The 19,684-nt window shown below is 39.5% G+C and overlaps 1 protein-coding gene across 3 annotated transcripts in view; it reads right to left on the bottom strand.

Annotated features, from left to right (window-relative positions):
• Window positions 1–19,684, bottom strand: part of epha10 (EPH receptor A10) — a 166,779-nt gene that overhangs the window by 14,323 nt on the left and 132,772 nt on the right. The window contains exons 6-10 of one of the 3 annotated variants that reach the window (XM_084919679.1): window positions 18,319–18,443; window positions 14,312–14,585; window positions 12,237–12,345; window positions 5,024–5,146; window positions 1,644–1,699 (exon numbers count right to left, since the gene is read on the bottom strand). In XM_084919679.1, the coding sequence (XP_084775805.1) occupies window positions 1,644–1,699; window positions 5,024–5,146; window positions 12,237–12,345; window positions 14,312–14,585; window positions 18,319–18,443 (687 nt within the window). Of the gene's footprint in view, window positions 1–1,643; window positions 1,700–5,023; window positions 5,150–12,236; window positions 12,346–14,311; window positions 14,586–18,318; window positions 18,444–19,684 lie in introns of all 3 variants that reach the window. The other 2 variants (XM_084919678.1, XM_084919680.1) reach the window with 2 other exon arrangements.

Genomic DNA, 19,684 nt, shown 5'->3' on the forward strand with positions numbered 1-19,684 from the left:
TTTGTAGCATTTAGCTTTTCATGTTCATCCATCACACATGCACTGCAGCAGCTGGTTAGATTCAGGGTTCACCGAGTTACTGCTAGGCACACTCGAAGGGAAACTGAAACATATTCAAGAACATTTTCTTTCATTATAGACAGAAGAACACAAACTTCTTTGTGTCTTTCTCCGTTCATTTCCTTACACACCTTCTCTTGCCGTCGCTCTCTTATGCAGAGTCAGACTATCGATGGCATTGCAAATGAGTCACGAGCCTCTTCTCCTCGCATTCATGGAATATGTGCTGAATATTTCTAGGTCACATACTCTGACATAAAACTAATATTCTGAGCAGTGTCACTTATGATGAGTCTCCTTCTCTACCAGTTCACATCATCACACTTCATCCCTCAAACCTCTTAGTGCGCCCTTCACTCACTCACTCACTCACTCACTCACCCTCCTTCTTCCTCTATTTTATTACTCACATGCTCATTTATTCACTTTTCGTCTCTCTTCCCCTGTCCTCACGCGTTAATATATGATTGTAGAATGTGTTTTAAGAGTCTGGCAGGCGAACAGATGGGAGAAAAAAAAATCACAACACCCACTACTTTGCGTGATTCCAGCTCTCGGACAAAGCAGACCTGCAGGAACGCGAAAGCATGCTGCACTGGGTTTGCATGCACGGAACGCAAAACGGACTTTTGTGTTGAATAATGAGGAAAAAATGTTTATATGGGTGTCCAAGTTTCGGAAAGAAAGGTGTGTGTGTGTGCCTCTGAAAAGCAGGCCAAAAATGTTTCGGTGTGTTTCTGTGTTTGTGTATATTACGTGCTTGTCAGCTGTTGGCATGTCTTTGTTTGGGAAGATTTAATTCCCATTCGCATGGCTTCGGCTCATTATTCATCAGACATAGTGCTCCAAACCTCTCTAGAGGGCTCAGTATGCTGGGAGATTAAACAACGCAAATGAGCACCAGCACACGCTTGCGCACTCACACACAATTAAAAAAAAAAGGAGAGAAAGCAAACTCTGCATGCATACACACATAAATAAACTCTAAAACACACACACACACACACAGAGCCACCACATTAGCAAAGCACTGACAGGCAAACCCGCACACAAACAGGAACAGATATGTCAAACTTGTTTCAATCTGTCACTGTCAAACAAAAAACCTATTAAGAGCTTTGTGACCAGAGGTTAAAAAAATAGGCATTTACAACCTTGTAAAACAACAACATTTACTGTTCTGCTTTTGAAGCACAATCTCGCTTGTTGCCTGCCTTGTTCATGAGATTTTAGCCTTTTTTTTATTCTTTTTCCTCCCGTCATCTCCGGCTCTTTATCTTCCTCCTCCTCCTCCTGATTTCAATCTCTCCCCATCAAACTCAACCACACACACACCACCTAATGGAGTGTGTCAGTGTGCTCAGAGTTGGCTAAGCATGCACTCAGAATTGCGAATCAAGGCTGCGGCGCTACTTAATGCCTCAAAAGTCATCTGTAATGCACGGGCATGTGTGTTCACATGCCATTCCCGCACTGGAATAGGAAAAGACAAAGCCTTTTTTTCCAGATTCCGCCTCCTGTCCCATACACTTTATACAGACACAGTGATGCTGTATAATACAATCATCACTTTTGTCACTTACATTGGAAGTAAAGTTCCTCATCTCCCTCTTGAGAAGCCTTACTGTAGCCACATTGCCTGCGAAGAAAGAGAGAGACGGTCATCAGAGAGAGTTTCTTTTTAATCCCACTTGCAGACACAGGTAAATGGCAGAATCAGCTGCTCTTTATCTTGAGCCATGGTTATAAGTAGTAACTGCCAAGAGAGAAGAAGCAAAAATGAGAATATTGATAGAGGAGAAAGGATGTGGAGAAGCATTCATAAAGACCTGAGGCTCAGTGCCAATCCTGCCTATTTGAGTGTGCCACTGACTCACACCAATAGCCTTGCAATTGATACACTATTGTTGTTTCACCTTGAATAACTTTTCATCCAAGAAATGAATATATATACACTTTGGCAACTGGACTGTCCTCATCCTTTGTCACCACAGGGGCCTAAAGAGGAGCAAGCTCAATAGGATCTCACTGTTGATGGCTTCTGGCTGAAAAAAGCTTCTTTTTCTTTTCTTTGCATGCAACACAAATGCCACGCACACTCACACTGTCAGTGACAAATTAACATTTGGCTGGCTACGAACAAACTTACTTAGATTAGAAAAATAAAGGAAAAACAAGACTAAAGAATTACTGACAACATCAGAAGTTTTTCTAACAACCGGTTTCCAATAAAATATAGTCTACAAATACCAAAATATAGTATAAAAGTGTGCAAAAGTCTCAAGCCTCCTCTCATTTCTTTGTATATTCATAGGAGAACTGAAAATATTGCGCTGACTTATTGGAACATGCGCAAACATACATGGAAATACAACATGAAAGCCAGAAACAATTCAGTAATGGTAAGGTCCGGGTTTTTCAATTCAGTTGTGCTTTTACTGCATTGGCAGTGTGTTTGGTTTTAATGTCATACTGAAAAATTAAGCAGTTCCCAATCTGATGCTTTCCAGATGGCATTGCATGGCGGATCAAAATCTGACTGTATTTTGTTTTTTTGGAGTTCATAATTCCATCAGTGTTGACGAGATCTCCAAAGCCACTGGCTGGAATCGTAATTTACAGATGGCTGTTGGCACTCACTCCTGTACCTCTCCTGATGTCATCCATAGATTTTGTTGATGATTTTAACCAAAACGATTATTACTCGATGAGTGCCATTGCCACTGATTTTCAGTCCAGTTTTTGTATAATTTGGTAAACCTGTATTTCTCTCCTAAAAATGGTATCTTGACACTACCCATTAGACCATTTCTGATGAGGCTTCGCTAAACACCAATTCTTATAGATATGACTTTCAGATACTATTCATCTGCATTAGATAGTGTTTCAGGCCTGTTCCTTCTTTTGTCCAGTTTGCTCCCTTTTTTAAGGACACACTGCAAACTATGCTAAGGTATACCAAGTTGTTTAACCAAGTGTTCAAAACCTTTTCAAAAACATTACAAGAAAGTTTCGCTCCTTGGAAGCAAAATATAAAGAAATGAGGGGTAGTTTAAAATTTCTGCACAGCACATTTAAATGCTGTATATGGAATAAGAAGGTCAAGTACAAACATCTGAAAGTTTTCTTCAAGTGCCAATCTTGAGAGTGCTTGTCCTTCAGGTCTTTAGCAAATCAGTTTAGCCTAAGCCTTTTAAAAGAACAGACATGTATGTATATCTGCATCAATAATATCAACAAGTGAACATGGAACATACTTAACGTTCTACTGCCATGGCTAACAAAGACTGCTGTGGCTGTTTTGACAAAGAAGTCACAACGTGTCACAGTTAAGGCCTGAGCACAGATGACACTGAGGTGTAGATTTATGTTTAAGTACTATATTATACCTGCTCAGGCAGGCATGTGTTAATGTGAACATCATAATATATCTGCACTACACAAAGAGCTGGTGCACAGCTGAGAGGGAGTATACAGAGAGCACGACAGTCGTATGTATGTGCACATGGGAATGTTAATGTGTGGCGTTTGTGCATGAGTGTGTCTGCACAAATTCATGTGGGCGCGCATGTGTGTGTGCGCTTTACAGGATCCTGTTATATTGCATGTGCATGTCCCCGTGAGTTTTTATAAGGAGAGACGTGGCTGAGGGTGAGGCTGACACATCCCTCAGCCTGTGTAGCAGTTGGGTCTGAGACAAGGTCAGGACCCTGTCTGTCAAAACACACCAGCAGACACATGCACCACAACTCCTCAGGGCAGGAGATATCAGACAGGAGAGAGGAGACAAGAATTAATAGATAAGGGAGCACAGCGTAAAGGGAGCAAGGGGTGGGAATGGGAGGAAGATGAGAATGGAGGGCACCACGGTACCGAGAGAAACAAGATGCAGGAGACCAAAGGGAGGAGTGGAGGTAAGGGAGCAAATAGCGAATGCGGCAAGGGGAGAAGGGCAAAGCAGTGGAGAAATCATCGAGAGAAATGAAGGAAGTACTGCTGCGACGAAGAGGCAGAGGAAGTGACATGAAAATAAGAGGTTGCGAACAAGAGGATAATTGGGAAGAAGGTTATGCAAGGAAGTTGAAACTTGAAGAGGCACACAGTATAGCCTATAAAGTACACTGCAAGGAGCAGCGGAAGAAGCAAAGAGAGACGAAAAATATGCATCTCAGAGATTAGAAAAGTGACAGAAAAACAGAAGCTAGGACACACAGCAGGATAAATCAACCATTTAAGCCCTGTACTCATTAAATAATTGCCAGAAATTGATATATATATATATATATATATATATATATATATATACATATATATATTTAAAATAGTATGCTATTGAACCTTCTGACAAATTAAAAAAATAAGAGTTAATATCAATTAGCATATATGAGTTTTAATTTTTATCACATTTGCTACATCTGGCATCTTTGTGCAATTTGTTGCTTAAAAATATACGTTCAAATTAGAGACAAAGTCTCAAAAACTCACAAAAACCCATGTATCAAATGTGATATGCTAGGCATAAGGGGTTAAAGGAGGGACAACAAGCTAATAAGCATGAATACTAATACCAAATACCAAAGAAGGATGTAGTAGGAAGTAGTAGTAGCAGGAGTAGTGGTAGGGATGCATGAAAAAGACTCATAAATTGATTTATGTGACCATTTCCCTTCTTCAGAAATGTCATATATGTGACAAAAATGAAATAGCAGATGCAAAGTAGTACTCATTGGAAGTTTGCTTCTTATTGAGTATGAATTCAATATGACTGGCCTTTACATTTTTAGTTTGATTTCAGATCTCGGTGGAGCGCAGTGGCGAGGATATAAATAAAACTGTGCTGAACCGCTTCATGAAAAAGGAAAGAAATGGTTATCATGATTCTCTCGGTATGAGGAAATGAAAGGAGACAGAAATGTGGGGCTAGGGGAGCAGGGAGAAAGAGACTACAGACATGCCAGTGTACCTGGGCATCAGCTCTGTGAAGGGAGGAAGAGGAGAAAGAAGAGGAGGAGGAGGAAGGGTGGAGAAGGAGGTCGAGAGCAGCACCACGCTAGCAGGAGTTACATTGGAAGAGCCTGAGCAGACGCTGCTGGGAAGAAAACAAGGAGGGGGTGCCATTGTAAATTCTGGCTCTTTTCATGAATTTAGTCATTCAACACAACTTTGGATCCAAAACAGATTTTTCTCTAAAATCTAATCACTGGAATATAGTGGATGCTATCAAGTAAACATACAGTACAAAAAAATCATATAATATACTTTCATTTTTTTTAAACAGACCTTGCAGTCCATTTCTAAAACTAGAATTACAAGAATTCTGGACTGATTTTTAAATTTCACAACTTCAAAAGAACCAGATGGCAGAAGGAAATGTGTGGATGGTGAATGCTAAAATTTCTGGCCAAACTCTGTCACTGTCTGCTCAGCTTCTTCAAATGTTAGTTTTGGCAAGACTTCATTTCTCTTTAAGCCCTATTCATGAGCAGATATGTTCATTGGGAGGGCGGAAAACAAACTTTTCATGTTGATTGACACTTCATTATTCACATCTGTGAAATCCTGTCAATTTAATTGAGCTATGCCAACAATTCTATTTTTCACAAATCTGCATTTTCATTTCCTAATATTATGTCATATGCATGAAGTGGATGGAATTTCTGTTTTAAATGCCGCACAGTTTGATGCATAACCCCCCACTGTAACCTCAGCAGAAAACAAAGTATATTTAAGACATGTTTCACAACCTTTGCAAAAACCTTAATGTAGAACCTCTAGCAAAACGACTGCATTAAGATTTTGCTGCCATACTTAACAAATTAGTAGATTTTCCCTTTGGTTATGTGAATAGCATTAACTATGGGAGCAAAAATGTTGATTGTTCTAGTTGTATGACATATAGTTATTGCAATGAATGGGTTAAGTGAGGTTTTTTTTTTATATAGTTTTAGAGAAAAATAATTTCTACACAATAAAAAAAATAATCTAAATCAAGCAGAAAAACATAGACTTTCTCTATAAATCATATACTTCTAGCCTTTAGTACCCTGATTAACCATTTTGGCAAAACCGGTTATGTTAGCTGGAGAAGACTAAAAGAAACCAGGGCACCGATGAATGTATGCGTCTTATCCTGGCATCTGATCGATAGCCAATTAAAAACCACTCCCTTGTCATGTGTGGATAGAGTGAGTGACAGCTTGATACCTGTCAAAGTGGGGGACATTTTTAATATTTATTGATGCTATCATCTCACCTCATCTTATGGCTGGCAATAAAGCCAAAGCTCCTACAACCTTAGCATTGCAAACGAAACACCCAAGTAGCTTTATTTTAAAAAGTCCATCCTTCCATCTTCTTCTAATTATCTACTTCATCATCACAGGGGAGCTAAAGCAGATATCACAGGCCAAGATTCTTGCCATGTTCCAGACACCTCAGAACTCAGATGTCAGGACTTGTGAGTGACATTATTCCTGAGCAGAGATGGGCAGTAACGCGTTACTGTAATCTGATTACTTTTTTCAAGTAACGAGTAATGTAAGGGATTACTATTGCAAAAACGGTAATTAGATTACCGTTACTTTCCCGTAGGAACGCTGCGTTACTGCGTTACTAAAACCGTGATTTTTTTGCGAGAATGTCTCATGACAATGACGTAAGCGAGTGCGACGTTCGTGACAACAGCTGTGTACAGATCAAATATCGAGTGCGGGAGAGAGTATGAGCATGCAGCGTTTAAAGCGTGGAAGTACTGACCTTACTTTAAGTTTGATTCCATAAAAAGTGACAAAAACATTAGCGTCCATTGTGCGTGGGAAGAAAACTTCTTTTTACACCGAAAACGATGTAATGGGAAATTCACAGAGAAACTCGCGGATTCTTCAACTGACCGCTGCGGCACACCTGCACCAGGGCAAACCTCCGCCTACCCCACTCCTGCTTTACAGGTGAAAATAGAGCAACAGGACCGCTGGTCTTTGATTTTATTTATTTTCTGCTGTGTTTCATTTGCATCTATTTGAAAGAGTGAGTGTAAACACAAAAAATATTTTATTTTATGTGCTGGAATGTGCAGAAAATAGGTTTAAATGTTAAACTAATTTCTTCAAGTCAGAGAATGTTGCATATAATTAAAATTTTGCTTGATGCATAAAGTTAAAAGATTAAAACTGATAAAACAAGTTTAAAAAAGAGACTTTTCCATTTGATTACATTTTGTATGATGGATTATGCAGAAAAAGTAGAATTGGGTTGACAGATCTATCGCTTTATCACCTATTCAGGTTGTAAATCGTATTTTTAAAAAGTAACTAAGTAACTAAGTAATTAATTACTTTTGAAAATAAGTAATCAGTAAAGTAACTGGATTACTTTTTTGGGGAAGTAATCAGTAATTAGTTACTGATCAGTAATTAGTTACTGATTACTTGACCAACACTGTTCCTGAGTTAGCGGATTCTTAGCATAGCTATTAGAGCTAAAAAACATATTCAGAGATAGAGACTAATCACTGCTCTGCGTATGACTTAATGAGTTGAAAATACAAAACAGTGGCAGTACAGATTAAAAGTTTACAGTTTTACTATTGTTTACGTTCAGTGCCGCCATCTTGGATTGATAACTCGAGGGTACGTTGTTCTGCTTCAACTTTCCGAGTGGGAGTTGAGGGGGTGTTACACAAAAAAATTCCGACTTATTCGGGGAATGCAGAGCTCCCATCAGACAGCCGTCCACGCTCACATTCACACTTACAGCCAATTTAGAATCACCAGTTGACCTGGTGTGTGTGTGTTTGGACTGTGGGAGGAAGTTGCTGCCCAGAGGAAGAAAATGCAAACTCCACACAGAAAGGCCTCAGCTGGCTGGTCGAGGACGTCAGAATAGTTTGATAGGTTTTGTGTGTGCTTTTGCTTAATTTAATCAATCTCTATGGCAACTTCAAAAATCGATCATAATTATAAAATTAGTAATAACATGCACTTTTATGCAGCTGTACATTTTTAGGTACAGTCACTCACACTTTAGGGTGAGAACTTTAAAACAAAATAGGAGATGGATGTCATGTAAATTACGCTGGTTCCGTGTCAACTCTTTCAACTCAGTACCTAAATATCCTAGAATAATGCAGGTGCAGAATAATAGTTGAGAGAGCATGAATAGAATCCTAGCTGAGATATTAGGCCAGAGGAGATTTACAATATGTATGGCAAAATGCATGTAAAATTAGGTAATTAAAAAAAAAGAGAGAGAACACTTTAACTTTTATCCATTAGTATAATGAGATTCACTTTATTCCACTGCCGAGTTTTGCTTTACTCGGATGAGCCCTGCTACCACATAAGTATCTCTCCCATGGGGCAGATAAATAGTGTTACTCTAAAACCAACTCTCACACAAAGATAAAGACAAATATAGTTTCAGCTTCATTTGAAAGTTATTACTTACAAAGGTGTTAATTTAAACACTATCTGGTGAATAATAAACAGCAAGACTGACAAAATGTCTTTATGCATAAGTAACTTCCAGACATAAAAGCACTGATCTGTTCAACACATGTATGCACCTATACACTGCTGTGTTTGAGACCTTTTTTCTTAGCTTCCCCATCTCTTCCCCTTTGAATCCTACTTTTTGTTACTGTGTCCCCAAGTGTCATCAGCCCTATGAAATGACCCTCATCTTTAATTTCCTGCTTCTTTCTTTCTTCTTGAACTCCTCTCCATCCTCTGTTCTTGATAACTTGTAACTCACTCACCAGACACCAAAACACACACACACACACACGCACACATTCAATCAGAAGACACAGAAACGCATGCTGGTGTGGCTGGTGAAGGGTAAACAATCCTTGCACTGACCAGTCAAGCCTGGGCTTCCTGGAGAATGTTTGGGCAATGCCCTGGAACTCTGGCTCTATCAAACTCTGTCAGGCACCACTGGATTCTGTGTGTATGTGTGTAAATGATAGGATAGAGCATCAAGGTGAGGTTTCAAAGTGAAGAAAATACAAAATACCCTCTCTTATCTCATCACGCCCCCTCCACTTTTCATCTGTTTTTATTACCACTTTATGTTAATAAGAGTTCATAATAATTTGTGTGTCACTGTAAGTGACTATGACTGATGATGAACCTGTGCTTAAATAACATCTTTATAATGGTGAGACTGAGCTGCAAGAGTTTCTCAGTTCATCAGTAAATGTATTACCATAAAAGCAATCAGCAACTATTTTGAGATTTGATTGAGCCTTAAAGCAATTTTCTTGCATAAGTAAATTGCAAGATAATGGGAGGCAATTCTAGGGCTTCTGGTACAAAAATGCTAAAATATTCATTGTTTTAATAGTAACTTTTACTATTAAACTTAATCAGTAGACTGCTATAGGTTGTCCAACACAAGAGATCTGAAGACTAAGAGAATAGTCGATGCAGAAAGTTAAATACACCAATTATGTGGTAAAATATGGCACGATCTGTTGTAGTGGTGTACCCACATATGGTAATTCAAACCAACTCACAGAAAATAAAATCACTGGTCCTGTCGCCCTCCCCTCACCTCAAACCTTTGCTGCACCAAGTTCTGCTGGAGGTTTCTCTCTGTTAAAAGGGAGTTTTCCCTTCCCACTGTCGCCAAATGCTTGCTCATAAGGGTTTGTCAAATACTTGGCTTTTTCTCTGTATTATTGTAGCGTCTTTACCTTACTTGGCCTGATATGACGCTTTATAAATAAAATGGAATAATTTCTAAGAGCTGCAGGAACAGAAGGGGTTAAGAGGAGGGAGAGACAAACCCCATGTCCATTACAGAGGCACAACTAACGCACTCTATATTAAAAGTGAAAAATGAAGTAGGTTTGAGGACCGTGCATAGCATCAAGGACACATCCATAAATGTGATGTGCCATAAATGCATTTCGCTGCCAGTGTCCATCCATGCCTTTATGTGTGTGCAGTGGAACTCATTTGCATGTGTCTGTGTGAACAGGCAGATCGATGTAACTGAGACCCTCCAGCCATAGCTGTAAGCTGGCTGTCTTTGCGAACACGAACATGGTAATTGAGGCATCACACCATTCTCCCTTTGTCTCTATGCAAAACATGAAGAGCTAGTTAATGGTCCAGCAGCGATGAACAATGGAGACCACTTGCAATGAATGCAGTGATGGAAATAAAAGAGTAAGATAACCATTATTATTCACTGTGAGGCTGTGCACAAGGGCATGATGCTGCCTTCCTCAAAGCAAGAATTTATTTAAATACTTGTGTTGTGTGTGTGTCAGAGCATGTGTCTACTGAGAATAAGCACCTTGTTGAATTTTATGCTTTTTCTACTACAGTGCTGTTGTCTTCACTTGACTATGTCTGCGAATGTTTGTACATCCATTCCTATATTTTCCTTTAAAAATGTTTGACTGATATCCACCAATGTGTATGACGCTGCTGTGAATGAACAGGACCCAGTTTTTCGCCCAGCTGAATCCATCATTGCCCCGTTTGTCTGGATCTTGAATTGGTCGTGGTGTCTATAACACAGCCCCTCTTTATACACACATACAGAGAGTGTAGCTGTGGAAAAAGCCCACTTTACTTTGTATGGCTGAGAGTGCAGCTTCAGTGAAGATCAGTGTATCCGTGTGTGTGTGTGTGTGTGTGTGTACGGAGAAAGAAAAGAGGATGAACAAAAGCTATACAGACAAATCTTTGCACAATGTGTTGGAAAATCTCCCTGGACAGACTGAACAGTTGAATTGCAGCCAAATGGAAGAAAAAAAACATATGCGTGTATGTGTACTGTGTGGGAATAGATATTTGCCCTCTACTCATGTGCTGCATATATGATTGAGTGTACAGTAAGAGTTGCGAGTCTGTGTGTTACTGTGTAGGCGTATTTGAGGTGAGATGGTAGAATTCAGAGTTGGGCATGAGTCAAAGAGCAAAATGTTTGGAACAAGCAGAAATCCACTCGCTCCCTTTGTCTGCTCAGCTGAATAAAACATGTAACTACACAACAAGATATTCAGCTTCCATATCATAAAATCATTTAATGTTTAACAGTCAAGACACTCAAGTCTGGCAAGTTATGTTAATATGTATTCGTCAGTTATTATGATTGCCTACATTGTCTTTAGTATTATATTGCAATGCATGAGCCTGTGGCACCAATGTAGTCATTGCAGGGAAATGTGCAGCAACATCTACTAATCACCTGAGGACTAAAAGTCCAATTAATTACTTAAACACCTAAGCTCACAATGCCCCACTTTACAATTTTTAAAAACATTCCATCATAACAATTATCTTATCTAAATTGTTGCATTTCATTTGCGTCATTAAAAATGACCCAAACTGAACCTAATTGCACCAGACTGCCACTTTAAGCCCAGCTGTACTAAAAGAAAACAGAATATAATAAATAAATAAGTAACAATAATAACTATAATAATTTGAAACAAAAATTGAATTTAATTAAACTGAGCAATATGCAGAAAAAGATTTCCCTGAAGCGTGAAGAGTAATTTTCATTAGCTGTGAGTCATTTTGGTTTAAGGTTAAACGTTAGTTCAGTTTAACAGTTTTTTTATCCTTACTGAAAAAGGTAGAGTAATAAAGCTGAACTTTCCACACTCATTATAAAACAACGTTAAAAAAGACCCTTTGATTCAGTGTAAACCAAAAGGTAGAGCAAAATCACTTTGCAAACCATGTGTCTGCCGTTATACAAGTGACACTACCTAAACCTTTCATCTCAGCTGTTTTAAACAGCTCCATTTCTCTATGTGGAAACTAATTAGACAGCAAAGAACTATGAACTTCAAGCCAAAAAAATGATCAAAGAAGGTTTTGACCCTGCCAACATTTTCCCCCGGGTGCGGACAGCGCCATTATCAAGCTGATGTCTTTATGTTGCATATTAAACGATGGTGAGCGTGGCTGCACAACGCAGAATCCCTGTTAATGTATGGTCCTTTTACAGGATCCTCTCTTACAGACAGATTACTATAATCTGGATTAAGATGGAGCAGCATGTGATGGTTAACTTAATATGCAGCTGAGTCTATGATGCGTACGAAGTGTGTAAAAAGATACTAAAATCTGGGAAGGCCTTCACGAACCATAGGGAGTGGCTATTGACTTAATCTACTGTGTGCATGTTTACATCAGTATATTCATATCTACCTCCTCCAGATGAGCAGTCCAGCTCCCATGGAGAGCAGCATAATGAGGGCAGCCACAGACACGACAACAATGATCACCACCGGATTCTGTTCACTGGACGCCAGTGCCACTGCAAATAACAAAACATAGTTATTACACATATAAACAAACACACACACACACCTTAACCGAACAACACAAGTAGCAGTTATGAGCCTAGGAAAGAATCACAGGCACATTTGTGCACATCATCTTGCTGACATTCAGCTGAAGAAGAACACGAGCTGAGGACAAATTATGAAGAAAAAATTTTTGCTTTAGTAAACAAGAAGCACTGACATCAACAGAACAGCCTCATCTTTACAGTCACTGAGTAGTTGTTCTAGATGCTGTTTTATACTCTAGTGTATCAGCTGACATACAATTATGCACATTTTCATATTTTAAATATTTCTCATCCATGTTAGTTTCAAATGTTTAGAGCTCGCTGTTGAACTTGTCTGTGTTGCAGTGGGCGCCTGCTACATCCTGTTTTCTTACCCTACCTACACCCGGTTCCTCTCGCTGAACATGTTACTTATCCAAACTGCATTTTAAATAGAAGTTTAAACTACACCTTAAAGCACAGTTAGAGTCAAACATCCAGCCACAAACAATGCAGTAATTTTCAAGATAAACCTTTCTGATTTTATTGCAGGTTTAAGGTTGACAGGACGACATGTTGAGATGTGTTTTCCTACAGTTTCTTTCCTTTGTTTTCATTGTTACTTTACCTTCGTGCATGTAATGCATGATTTGGTCAGTTCTCAACTGAGTGGGAAGCACAATTCCAAGCTGTTTAGGCTTAAATGTCAGTGTTGATTAATATTCACCGTCTCCCACACAAAGTTAATTGACAGATAAATGTAATAAGCTGTATGATTTGTTAGTTGGTGATGCAGTATGTGGGGCGATCAAAACATTTTATGAACCCACGAATAACAAAAACAAACATTTTTCTTGAATTGGACAGCCAGCCAAAACCTTTAAGAAGTGTCTTCGTGCACGTCAGCACCGCTTTTAGCCACTCACACATTTGAATCTATTCTACTGTGTCTACTGTGTCAAAACCCTTAAGAGGAGAAACTTGTATGAGGCTAAGACAGAGGCTGTTTTAACGCTGTGAGAGGGTGCATGATGGCATGTGCACAGTTCACATCACTCGTGTCAATTTTTCTGCCTTAAGCCTCAGTTATATTTTCCACGTCCACGAGTCCACTCGGGTCTGCTCGGTCTGAGTGACAAAATGTCGTCATAACACGGGAAGCGCGAAGGTCGGTGCAGATGTCTGTGCGCTTGGCTGTTTTTTTGTGACCGCGCAGACTTGTCAGCAGAGAACTGATATTATGGCTGCCCGGCCATCGAGTCTCCAGCTGTCCGTGTCCACAACGGAGTATAATCAAGGCTTTAGACACCTCATGGTGCCGACTGAACTCCTGATCTAATTCGCTGTATTAGAGCTTGGACAATGGTCAGTCATTCTGATACGGAGATTAATTTTTCAGCTAGATGCGATTTTGCGGTCCATGATAAAGTCACAATTGCAAGTGGTCAGATCAGGAGCACAGAGAGTGCTGGAGGTAGGGCCTTAATTTGTATCAAGGAATCACAAAACGTTTCGATCACACATTATAAAAGTTTCTGCAAAAGTAATGCACCCCTCTGGTGCGAAGCAACACCGCTATAATACTATAAATTCTCAACATTCCTCTTCCTGGAGAAATACAATGGTTGAAAAAAATATATTTGTGAAAAGTACAAGGCAAGAAACAAGAAGGATACCAGCCAAACCCTGAGGTGGCATAAGGGACACTATATCAACAGGCACAAAGAAGAAACATTTCACGGCTTACTGCTAATATCTTGAATCTTCACACATAATCTTAGATACAGTCACATCCCATATCTGTCTCACTAGCAGCACGCCTCATTGTGTGGGCTGGCCAGGTGCCTGCACCGAACGCCTACCCAGTCTGCCTGGGCTAAGAGAAGGGAGTGGGGAGAAAGGATAGAAATCAAGGAGGGGAAGGGGGAGGAGGAATAAAACTGCTACTCACACTCGCCAAGTGTCTGCAGCTCCAGGGGAGTGCTGTACGCCCCGTAATCAATGGGCGGCGGGGACGAGGATGAGGATGAAGAGGAGGATGATGTAGAAGAGGAAGAGGACGTAGAGGAGGAAGATGAGAGCGGGGAAGAAGACAAGGCTGAGGAAGGAGCTGGTGTTGAGAAGGGGCGGATGAGGAAGACATATGTGGTGCCGGGCTTAAGGTTGTTGACACTGATCCGTGTGGCGGCAGTCTTCACAGTAGAATAACTCTGATCCTTTTGTTCCTGCAGAGATCGAAAGAGAAGTGAGAAAGAGGGAGAAAAAAAAACAACAAAAGAGAGAAACAGGAGAGGAAGAGGTGGAGGAGTTAGACGTGTAGGAGGAATTCATTTGTGAGAGGGCTCATTCATTTCTGAGGCACAGTTTGTAATTCTGGGAGATGTGCAAGACAACTTTGTAACAAAATCAGAGGCTTCGGTAATGTTTCATTTATTGAGACAGTGTTTCAAAGAGTCAGACAGTTTGGCACGCCAAGTTAGGAGTTTTTAACTTGCTTTTAATAAGGGAGCATTACTCATTGCTTTGGGAATAAATTATAAAAATTCCAGAAGGCAGTAACAGTGCGACTCCGTGTAAAGTTTTTAGAAAAACAAATATGGTGCTCATCTGTTGATGAGAATGAGTGACACCTTCTACAATGCAGCAGAAAAATGGGCTGAGTGAGTAACACATTCAAATAATTGCAACACTTGCTTTGTAATATACTTGTTTTTGCATGTTATTTGCAAAACATCTCCATTTAAAACAGCAAGTATAAGAAGTCTGCCATGATTGACACGGATTCTGGTTCCCAGAAAATGAATTTTAAAGCTTTTGGCGACTCCCTGACTTTGTGCAGCATCTGCATGAAGTTGATCTGATGGTTTTTATGAAAAATGCGTGTGTGTGAAGGTCATTGTAGTCTAAGGAGCTTGGATTTCTTTAAGTTGCTTGAAGACGTTTCACCTCTCATCCGAGAAGCTTCTTCAGTTCAGTTCCATAGGAGGTCCATTGTGCCTCTTTGGGGGACACTCCTATAGGGCTTAAATCTGGGCTTCTCCATGATTTGACCTTAGAACTGAAGAAGCTTCTTGGATGAGAGGTGAAACGTCTTCAAGCAACTTAAAGATGCTTTTCTTTCCAAGCTCCGTAGACTTCCCAAAAGCTTCTTATTAAGCTTAATCTTGGTCAGCAGGTCAGATTTTTATATGGAGCTTATTGAAAAAAAATAGCAATAAAACATATCACATCGTCATCAGCTTTAGCCTAGCTCAGTAGCAAATGTTAGCATGCTACAAAGCCTATCTGAGCGTGATGGGGGGAAAAAAAAATCCCCCAAAGCATCCGTATGTTATGGTATTATTGTGGCATTATGATGTGAATAAAGCAGCCACCGTGCCCACATAGAGAGCTGCTACATCTCTATGTTTTGTTCATTTGTGAACACAGAGGAGGAAATAAAGACAGCAGAAAAGTCAGATGAATGACACACACACACACACACACACACACACTGAAATAAAAAGAGATTAACTGAGAAACAGAACGGTTGCTGCTGCATAATGAGCGTACCCCGCAGAGTGAGCTAAGCTATGTGACAAGAGCTGACAGGAGAGAACTGAAGAGGAAAATTTTGGGAGTCTATGTAGATCTGACGCGCGAAACAACAACAGCACTCTGAGCTGACACTTTCCAAAGTCAAGTAATGAATACACCGAATTAATCATCATTAGTCATTAACAGTGTTAATCGTTCTTATTGTCAATAATGTTTTCTAATTATTATTCATATTATGAGTTTAAATAGTTCAATTTTTAAAATGTTTAACAAATCATTAAATTAAACAAGTGATTTTAAAATATCACTAAACACCATGTGGGCTCAGACGATGACTGTGCACTGTGGTAAAAGAGACAAAGAAAGAAAGAGGCAACATGCTGACTACACAAAGCCTTTTCTTTCTTAAACTTTAATCGGGTTTCTGCATTACCTTTTCATTTCATGGCTGTTCAACAATTTTCCTGTCTTACTCTCAGTTATACTCCTTCTATCACTTATATTCTCTTTACTCATCTGTTTCCCACATTCTGCTTTTTTTCCCCTACACACAGTCCCACTAAGCACTTTTTCATTTCTTTCTATCACTGTCTTACAAGCATATTTCCAACAAGTCATTTCCCCATCTTCCACTGTCTCAAATACCCTCTTCACCCCTCTCTTTCTATCTGTTACCACAAAAGCTTTTTATCCCTTCAAAGTACACCACAATATTCCTCTTGTTACCTCTTCTCTACCCCGCATCTTTCCCCACCCACCTCTGTTCCCATCTCTCTTTTTTCATATAAAGATCTGGGAGTAGAGCAGCAAGGAGCGGAGCTTTAATAAATATGATGAAGCATAGGGAAGAGAAGAAAATGTGAAAACTGGTGAGAGCTTGCCACAGCCAAACACAAAGACCTGGCATTGCCAGAAAACACAGTGTGTGAAAATAGACAAGTGCGAGTGTGACAGCTGTCATTTTATGTCCACGACAGATTTACTGTAAAGACTAATCGCAATCTGCTATGCTATGCAAATGAGCGTGACACAGCAGATGAAATTACAGCGGGTGTTCATGAAAGAAAAAAAAATTAATAAAGATATTCATTTATACATTAACTGGGCTATGAATGACTCTGAAAAAATATTCAGGAAACAATAAATGGTTGCATTTGAACATATGGCCTTCTGTGATTCTGCAGGGAGTGCTTCCAAGTGTTAAAATGTAACAATCTCGGCTTTTGTGGGAATAATTTTGACCTCTCAGAGTAGCTCTTTAATGTCCTTTAAAAATTTGGTTAATAAATAAATTTCATCAAGACACTGGTACTATTATAGTACATGTGAAAAAAATTAGTAACTAAAATACAAATAAAATCTAGATTAAAAAAGCATAAGTGAAATGATTTCAGAACTTGGAAAAATCCTAAAACAAAATAAAAATATAGAGTTTTGATATTTGTTGGTTTGGTATAAATTTTATTACAACTTGCCTGATGAGGCATTGATGGAGGTGTTTATTATTGTAATACCTGTACTGATTTTTCATATATACCTCCAGCTCAAACAGCTGAAACAAGAAAATCTCTGAAAACTGAAACTAAACTAGTTTAAAAAATAAAAAGTCAAACATGAAACAATAATAAAAACTAATAAAAAAATAGAAGACATGAACATGAAACATAAGCCTGTTAGAGCCGTGTGGTACACATCTATTATAGTGGCACGGCCTCCCTGTTTATCTGCACTCTGTTCTGTACAGCAGGTTCTGTACTGCTTGTTCTTGCTATTAATATTGATAAACCTGTTATAGAAGTAAATTTGATCTTTAATATCAGCCACGAACATATCTCACTTCATTCTAATGGCAAAGAAAGAACCTCCAGAGTGCTGAACTCTTCCTCCAGTGAGTTGCTGAATGCTATTTATATCAAGCAAACACGAGAGAAATTAAAGTTTACTGCAGCTTTACTGCAGTGAGGAGTGGGTGTAGAAAATTTGGTTGGGCATCAGAAAGTCACCAGTAAACAACGGACTTCTGAGGGACTCCATATGATGCATGTAATTCATTTTGTGAGTTCTTTCCACTATAGTTGGTACCTTTAAGTCTTTCCTTTCTCTCTTTGCACCGATCTGTGCATATCTAATAGTAATCTTATCTGTCTCAGGCTCTGGAGCTGCATGTTCCTGATCTGCAGTTACTGTCCCATCAAACCTGCAGGGCATTTATTATTATATTGCTTGCCGTGTCTCTGTGCACGTCTTTCATGTTGGCTTTTCCCTCGTCCCACGTGGTGAAAGTAGATGGCCAACCTCCCAGAGTATGATTCTGCTGGAGTTTTTCCACTTTCTTCAGTAAAACTTGTGTTCCCCCCCCGCCTCCTCTACAAATAAGACTGAATTCAACTGATATTTATGATGAAGTAACAGCACATATACCTTTTCATAGTATTTGACTTCATATCCAGTCCGGCTGCTGTTGGGATAAGAGGGCTCTCTCCACACCAAGGTTATGCTCTTCTGTTCGATCTTCTCTGCTCGCAGTTCGCTGATAAGAGATGGTGCTACAGAGGGAAAGGAGGCGAGAAAAAAGAGGAGAAAGCTGAGTTTAGGTATGGTGAAAATACAGTGGCTACAGCTATGATGTCTACCTTGACTCAATGAGCAAAGGTTAAAGAAGGAGTAGCATCAACTCTCTTAGAGAGAAGAAGCAGGCACTTATATGTAGTACACCTGACTGGATTTCCAGATCAAAAGGAAGAGAGGGAAAATGTCTGCATGAGAGGGCTCATAGGAAAGTCAGGTATAAAGTATGAGAGGTAAGAGATTAAATACTGAAGCTAAAATGTGTCAAAGCAGGTAGCTGCCCATGAGTAGACAAAGGCTGTCTCCCTCTTTCCATTTGTGTGTGTGTGTGTGTGTGTGTGTGTGTGTGTGTGTGTGTGTGTGTGTGTGTGTGAGAATGAACAGCTCCCAGATCCTGTACATCGGGATTGACAATATATCAATACCAATATGGGCTGAGTGACAAGTCTTTATTGACACAAGACAAACGGACAGAGGCACTCTTAATCTTAACTTTCTATTTCTTCTCCAGGTCTCTTAATTAAACTGACCTCACTTCAGTGTTTTCAGACTGAATCCAGAAAACTGCACTGGAATTTAGCCTGACACATAATTCAGCTCTTATTGATCACGCCAGTGCAATACATGAGGAATGATTCTGTTCAAAGCTCATCCAAATTTAGATGCAGTGCATAATGACAGTTGCTCACAAAGCAAACACTCTCATTACTGATGAAAAACTAGTTCTTTGATTCTGTGTCAACAAATGACAGGCTGCGCATAGTATGATAATCAGCAAACACCACCCACTCTTGCTTAAGTGCTAATTATACGGCTAATTATACCATGTGTAATGAAGTTGCAAAAAGGGTTGCCAGTCAAAAATACTAAGAAAAATAATGTGGTGTATTTAGCTTAAAAGGCCTTTATGTTAGGAAGGAGTGGTGCCATTAAGGCTGGGCGACAGGGTGAAGTGGCAGAGAAGTTTACGAGGGGGATTTCTAGATTTCATTTACTCAAATGCACATCAATACCTTCAATAGCATTCAAAAATATCCAATTAAGTTCCATATTTTCTATGGTTTATTTTACTTCCCTTTTGTAGTGCTTGCTCTTTTTTTTTAACCTTAATTCATTCCGACAATAGTTACCCCATCAGTTCTTTCCAGGTCCATTTCTTCCTCATCTCCTCCTTGACCTTTAGCCATCAGTTTGTCTCATTGCTCCTTGAAAAAGGCTA

Source organism: Perissodus microlepis, chromosome 22, assembly GCF_051167445.1.
Source record: "Perissodus microlepis isolate ML-2025 ecotype Zambia chromosome 22, ASM5116744v1, whole genome shotgun sequence".
Lineage (NCBI taxonomy): Eukaryota > Metazoa > Chordata > Actinopteri > Cichliformes > Cichlidae > Perissodus > Perissodus microlepis.